We start from the raw sequence: 6,920 nt of genomic DNA on the forward strand, positions 1-6,920 counted from the left end.
TTTCATGGTAAATGTTGCTGGAAGGGACGGTCTTTTCACTCTGTCGTCACTAATCGAGTTCATTTAAATGCATTGAATGTGTCCCATTATGCGGTATGGCGGCGCATCTGCAATTCCAATCCATAACCAACCCACATCCCCATCGAATCCTGACTCATCCCGCATTGGCATTGGGGGCATATGGCAAATTTTTATACAAATCGAAAACATTTCATGCAAAAGGAGAAACATTTCATGGCGAGATCTGTGCACACCTGTTTTTGCAAAAATGCACACAAAAAAGTGGTAGTATGTATGATATCTAATTTAATGGAATATGTGCAAAACCCCTTCTCCCTCAGGGCCGCTGCAACATGCAACGTGCAACGTGAGGGCGAAAGTGAGATACATTGTAGTGCCACCTGCCACCTTTGGAATGGCCAATTCTGATAAGGAGGAACCTTAACGCAGAGCAACCTTGGCATGGATCCTTTCGGCTGGTACAAGTAACACCAAACGAGACATAATTGCCTTAATGAATGGTAAGTGTCTCATAGACCCCCAATTTCAGGGCCACTACAGAGGGATCTCACACATCCATTCGGTATGGTATGGTATGGCTAATGGTTTTCCTTGCTGTCTTCTAGTGTTGGCCAATTTATTGTTGCATTTGGCGCTCGCTTTGATCTTGACGCGTTTTTGACACTCGTCGAGTTTGCTCTCTCTCTCTCTCTCTCTCTGGCGGGCAGGCAGCAGCAGCAGCAGCAGCGTGGTATTGGCGGGGCAAACAGCCGGCGGCATGTGCCGCACATTTTTCATATTTTTTCATTTCGGTTTTCTTTTCCCCACAGAAAATGCCGAGATGCCGCTGCCGAAACGTTCGCTTTTCATTTCACATTTTGGCGCATTACTCAGCCTGCAAGTGGAATTGGCAATCAAATGAGACGACGACTACGACGACTACCACGACTTTTCCGATGTATTTTTAGTGGTCCACGGATCGCGCGATTCTATATGCAAACCGTATTCGTAATTCTCATGTAGGCCAAACAGCAGTCGCGTGGGGCTTGCTGAACTGTGAACTGTGACCCCTAGAATCGGTCGGGAAGTGTGCCCCCATGTTCCTGCTTTCGGACCCAATAGGTTGCAGCAGGTCCCACCTAGTGGCTGCGGCGGAATCCCCGCTAAGCTTGTTAGCCTTGCCCTCCGGCCTTGCCGCTGGACAGACACGACTGACACGCCACGCCACGCCACGCCACGAAAGCAGGCCAATTAGGCCCCCAGGCGTAGGGAGATGGAGATGGAGATGGTGGGGGGAGGCGGGCATCACTGTCAACTGGCAGCTGGCCAAAGACCCACGCACTTGGGAGGCGCAGAGTGGCGCACGCACAGTGGCTGGCTACGCTTTTCCTCCTATCCCATACCTCTATCTCTGTCTGTCTTATTTTCTGGAGGAAGAGGCAGAGACCAATATACGAGTAGTGCGTCAACAGCGACGATGCCACGGAAGTATTCTCCGCAACCACCTCCCAGATCCCTGGTCACTGGTCCCTGGTCCCTGACAGCCCTCGCCCCCGTTTTGATTTATGCGGCATTTTGCAAAAGTCAACAAATGGAAATGACACGGAAAATAATAATGCCAAGAGAGAGAGAGAGAGAGAGCTTAACCATTTTACCAATTTCTTTCAGCTTTCAAGGCCGCCAAGGCAGAAATAGAGTCCACCCACAGCACACCCGAATGTATGGAAAACTATGGCCCCATTTTTGGAGTCCAGGAAAGCGGAGAAACCAGGAGAAATAGAGTCCCATGAAATTTATGTTGTACTTCAGAAACAGAAACAAACAAGTTTTCGTTTGCTTATATCACAGTTACAAGGAGCTGCAGCCGGAGCTGGAGAGTACCAGCAGCCGCCTTAGAAGATCTACAGATCTACTGCCATCACAATGGGAATGACGGGCAGCCGTTCGCTGAGCCTCGATCAGATGGCGGAGCATCAGCGGGAGACCGGACTCTCGTGCGCCCAGTTGGAGCAGCTCTATAGCCGTTTTCAATCATTGGACCGCCAGCGTCGTGGCTATCTGACGCCAACCGATCTGCTGCGCATACCGCAGCTTGTCCAGCATCCACTGCACCGCCAGATCGTGGACAGCTTCTTCCCCCGCCGCTGCGGGACCGCAACCATGTCCTTCCACCAATTTGTGGGGGCTTGCGCCACCGTCCTGGTGCCGCAGTTCATATTCACCGAGACTATGGAGTTCTATGGGCCACCGCCCCATGGACGAGCCGACAAGGTGCGTCTGCTGTGTAAAATGATCGATACAGAGAACCAAGGCTACATATTGACCAAGGACTTTCGTCAATTCTTGGGCACCTTGCTCGAGCAGCACGGCGCCCATCCGGCCGAGATGCCTCTGTTGGAGCTACTGGCATTCGGACTCAACCAATCGACACCCTCCCAGCTCAAATACCATGATTTCGAGTTCCGTCTCAGTGCCGCCGATCTAGAGGGTCGTCTCTCCATCAGCAAGTGGCTCGCTAAGGGCGATAACGAGGCCCCCAAGGCCAGCAAGGCCAAAACCGGGACTGACTCCGTGGAGCCTGGCGTGCAGGCGAGGCACAACAAATAAATCACCCGCAGAATCGTTCGTTTCCGCCTTATTGGTGTTTTCTGTACAGAATGCAGCGGATACGTAATATCTATATATATTTTTAGTAGCATTCTTTTAAGGCTTCTTTGTGCACAAAACACTATATGTAGCATGTAGAATGATTAAATCTGTACGTGGGTGCGCCTTTTTATAATTGTTTGGGTTACATTTTTCACCAAAAAATATCAGAGAACATTTGGCAAATGCAGTGGCCATCAGACTGCAGACTCAATTGCAAGGGGATTGATCCTGAAACACCGTCAAGTCGGCCCTGTTGCGCCCCCTTGGGCACGCGAGAGGTCTGGCCAGGAAAGCGATCAGGTAGACCTTGCTATCTGAGGAAAACTGCAGCAGACGGAGCAGGTCTGCGCTGCACAGGTTCTGTAGATGTGAGGCGGCTAAGCATCCTTTGGCATAGTTGTCACGCACTCATTGAATTCGTACTTCTGGATGGCAGAGGATGTATGGAATGCACACTCCAGTAGGGGCTCGTCGGGAGCTCGAAGACCAACAAAGCATTGTGCGCAGCAGCTGGGACTAACGCTGGTCCTGGTACTCTGCCGCCAATGGCTGTTGCTCCTAAGCCATCTGGGGAAACGCTCCAGCATCAGCAACAGCACTGGCACGCTGATGGCCCCCGAGCGGCCCCTCCTTGCATTGGCCAGAACCCAGCATTTTGGGGCTAGAAGCAGGAGCAGATCGCAGCAGGCTATGTTGAGTGACAGCCCGTCCGTGCTCTGCTCTTCGCCATTTTGAAGGCCAGGCTGCCATGCCGTGTGGGCATGGTTCAAAGATTCGAGACTTATGTGCGACCCATTGTCGGTTGATGGATATATGCGATGGTTTGCTTTATGATTGTTCCCTGAATTCCCAAGTCATGTTTTTTCCTAGAATAAATGTATTTTCAATTAATATTTATTGTAGGATAACATTTTAAAATGGCGTGGCTATGTCTATTAAAATGGTGTGTGGGATTGTGGGCTTCCGTTCACGCTTTTGTGGCTGGCCACGGAGACAGCAGCCTTCATCGGTGGCGAATCGGTGCGAACCAAGGTGCTCGCCTAGTAGTAGCCATCGGGGTCCTCCTCGTATTCGTCGTTCTGTTCAAACCAGGGCCCATCCTCATCGTCGGACGAATTCAGATACTCTATCGCAAAGATCTCCAAAGTGACTACCAAATTAAGCATGCTGTTGGGGACGTCATGAACATCCTCCTCTTCTGTAACCTCCGGCGGACTGCCTGGACTCTCGTCCATGAGAGGTGTAGCAGCAGGAGCAGCAGCAACAGCAGCAGCAATATTCTCGTCCTCGTACAGAAAAGCAGTTGAAGGTGCGGCCGGAGGCCAAGGCGGATTCGGACCCAGGGTATTTGGCGATGCCTGGCCGTCATACTCATACTGAACATCCTCCTCTTCTGTAAGCTCCGGCGGACTGCCTGGACTCTCGTCCATGAGAGGTGTAGCAGCAGGAGCAGCAGCAACAGCAGCAGAAACAGCAGCAGCAATATTCTCGTCCTCGTACAGAAAAGCAGTTGAAGGTGCGGCCGGAGGCGAAGGCGGATTCGGACCCAGGGTATTTGGCGATGCCTGGCCGTCAAGTGTTTCCTTCAGATGACCTTCCATAACCAAACGAAGCTATGCAAATTATGAAAAAAAAAGGCAAATTAAAAACGTCCACGCTACGCCTGCGTATGCTGGTTTCTAGAAAAGTCTATCGATAGGTCGATAGTCGAGACGTTCGCCGCAGTGCGCGGTGCGCACATTGTTGCCAGACTTACCAACGCATCACACGCTTTTCTGAGCAATTTCTTGGTATTTTCAATAAGAATATGTGACCTTATGTTTGCAAAATGCAGCCGACTCGAACGCAGGCGTTAGAAAAAGCAAAGCAGAGCCAAACAAATCGGCTGATGCAGCACGGATGAGAGGGGATGTACGCCGATTCCTGTGTACGTAATACGTATGTAAGTAGTAAGTGTGCTGTGCGAGCTGAGAAAAAGCACCGGATAGATGATAATGTATGTCAATTTGACATACAGGTTCCATCCGAGTGCTGCATATTGTTTCGTTTTTTCGGGTCCCAGTAACCTTTTCGCATCCCCCCAGCTGCCTGTCGAAGCCCTGCTACGAATAAGGGCAGTTCGAATCATTATTATTTCAAACTTTGTGTGTAGCACATCTCCCAGTAAAGTAAATAAAAGTGAGTTGTGAAAAAAAAAATTTGAAAAAAAAATTGAAAAATTTAAAAATAATTTGTGAAAAGTTTTTCGAATATTTTACGGAAAAATTTTAAAAAGTTTGTGTGACTTTTAATAAAAGAAATTTTTTTTTTTGTGTTTTTGCAGAGCTTTCTCAAGACAATAACAAAGATTTCTTCGATAATGTATAAGATTAATATATTTTTGATCTTCTGGTGTAAGTAGCCACTGCCGCGTCTGTTGTCTATAAGTGAAACTAAAATTGTGCGGGTGGTTTCAGGTGCCGTGATGATGCAACCATTGATGGGCCAGGGCTTGCGCGACAAGAGCTCGGATATCAGTGTCCCTTCTGCCGATGCGGAGGTCAGTGCCACAACTGTGGCATCTATTATGGGATCGTTGATGGAAAAGACTCCAGCAGGAAACTACGCAGCTGCCGAAACTACCCCGGCTATGGCTACAGGAAGCCCCCCAGCTGCGGTCAAGTCCACCCCTCGCCCGAAGGCTGCCAAGGAGTACAAAAAGCGCAAAGTGGCTCGCACACACAAGCCCCTATTCGATGAGTCTCGATTTGACTCATCGATGGAGCAGTTCGACTTTCATGACGCCCCAAAGCCTCGTTCGCCGCATCGCCACAAGCGCCAGAAACGCCACCGCCACGCGCCGACTGAGAAACCGTTCCTGGAGCCCTACCCCTTGATGCAGACTGAACCGCCAATGCCTCCTCGATACCCCATGCGTGCATTCTCATCTTCTGATGCGGACACCGCCACATCTTCTCGTGCGTCGCCGTTTTCCTTCTACGAGAAGTTACGTTCGCCGGATTTAAATTTCGAAGTGAAGGTGCTCGAAATGTTGTCCCCCACAATGCTGATCGAGAGCGTTGAGCTGAAACCGTATGAACACTCTCAGCCGACAATGGTGCCCCAGAATATGCCCGGATTTGACTTCTTGAACGCTACCGAGTACGAACGTTATGGCGACCACTCTATTTACTCGCCCAAGAAAACTCACAAGCGCCACTCTTCTCCGGAAAAGCCGCCACTATTCGACATTTTGCAACCAGTTCTGAAGCCGCTCCTACACTCCCTACGTAAGATGGAGATGAAGACAGCCATGGAAATGCACAACAGTGGCAAGGAACAACCATTGTCTCGTCGCAGCTTCGAGGACCCAACACTAGAAAGCACCTACTGAAGAGACTGATCAAGCTCAAGGATCTGCTGAAGGCCCCCGACCCAGCCTTTCTAGCTGTCCTATGAGCATCGTCACAACCGCAAAGGCGTTTTAGGTTTAGATATAGCGGTAGGATATTAGGTTTGACAGGTAGCTAAGATTTCCATTTGTGCTTGTGGTCAATCTAAATTTGTATTTTTTTTTATTTAGAAATTAGTTTTTGTTTTGGGTTTAGTTTAGTTTCAGGGAAAGTCAAATTTTTAAAATATTTTTGGGTTTTTGACAACAATTGAATGCCAACAAATGATTTGAGATACGATTATATTTTGTAAGAATCAGTTTATAGGTAGTTAATAAAAAGAAGCAAATAAAATAAAAATTAATAAGGGGAAGAAAAATTGTACGATTATTGGGAAATACGAGCTGCTTCATTGATCTTAGTCAATGGGGAGACGTTCACATGATGGGCAAATGTGCTACAATTGTTGCCATTTAGTAATCGCAAATTGCTAATAGCAACTTTACATGAAATCCATCTCCTACATATTTTTACATACATCAAGGGGTGGCGCCAATAAAAATATCGCGCACAAAATTGGTGCATATTTTTGTATGCTTCTATGTAAAAATCACGTAGAAACACTTTTTTGTGGCATCTCCGGCCCCCAATTTGCATCAATTGGCACTGGCGCTTTATGGGTCTTATATGAAAAAAACGGCCAAGCTTTGCAACTAACGTCACATTTCCCCTTCAGGTATCTCTATTGCTAATTACATTTAACATGTAGTAAAAATGTATCAAATGTGTAGGTTACGCGTAGTTACCATGTAGAAACATTAATTTGTTTGAAATTCAAATGGAAATTTTGCCCTTTTTTTAATATATAAAAAAATGCATGAAATATACCCAAATTAAATA

The 6,920-nt window shown here is 47.9% G+C and overlaps 3 protein-coding genes across 4 annotated transcripts; 2 read left to right on the forward strand and 1 right to left on the reverse strand.

Annotated features, from left to right (window-relative positions):
- The first annotated feature begins 1,378 nt into the window (after positions 1 to 1,378).
- On the forward strand, positions 1,379 to 2,782 carry LOC4816008 (calcineurin B homologous protein 1). The gene has a single exon (XM_001355421.4). It carries the CDS (start codon positions 1,924 to 1,926, stop codon positions 2,605 to 2,607), a length of 684 nt encoding a protein of 227 aa, XP_001355457.3. The 5' UTR covers positions 1,379 to 1,923; the 3' UTR covers positions 2,608 to 2,782.
- Positions 2,783 to 3,525: 743 nt separating this feature from the next.
- Positions 3,526 to 4,547, reverse strand: LOC6902092 (translation initiation factor IF-2-like). Its single transcript, XM_002133587.3, has 2 exons — positions 4,406 to 4,547; positions 3,526 to 4,262 (listed from the first exon to the last, which is right to left on the reverse strand). Exon 2 carries the CDS (start codon positions 4,248 to 4,250, stop codon positions 3,690 to 3,692), a length of 561 nt encoding a protein of 186 aa, XP_002133623.1. The 5' UTR covers positions 4,251 to 4,262; positions 4,406 to 4,547; the 3' UTR covers positions 3,526 to 3,689.
- On the forward strand, positions 4,544 to 6,393 carry LOC6902091 (uncharacterized). 2 transcript variants are annotated; one of them, XM_002133586.3, is made up of 3 exons: positions 4,544 to 4,591; positions 4,973 to 5,042; positions 5,106 to 6,393. In XM_002133586.3, exons 1-3 carry the CDS (start codon positions 4,559 to 4,561, stop codon positions 6,020 to 6,022), a joined length of 1,020 nt encoding a protein of 339 aa, XP_002133622.2. In that variant the 5' UTR covers positions 4,544 to 4,558; the 3' UTR covers positions 6,023 to 6,393. The 2 variants fall into 2 exon arrangements, with proteins under 2 accessions (XP_002133622.2, XP_033240250.1); XM_033384359.1 differs by lacking the exon at positions 4,544 to 4,591 and adding an exon at positions 4,695 to 4,827.
- The last annotated feature ends 527 nt before the right edge of the window (positions 6,394 to 6,920 follow it).

This window comes from Drosophila pseudoobscura, chromosome X (assembly GCF_009870125.1).
Source record: "Drosophila pseudoobscura strain MV-25-SWS-2005 chromosome X, UCI_Dpse_MV25, whole genome shotgun sequence".
Classification (NCBI taxonomy): domain Eukaryota; kingdom Metazoa; phylum Arthropoda; class Insecta; order Diptera; family Drosophilidae; genus Drosophila; species Drosophila pseudoobscura.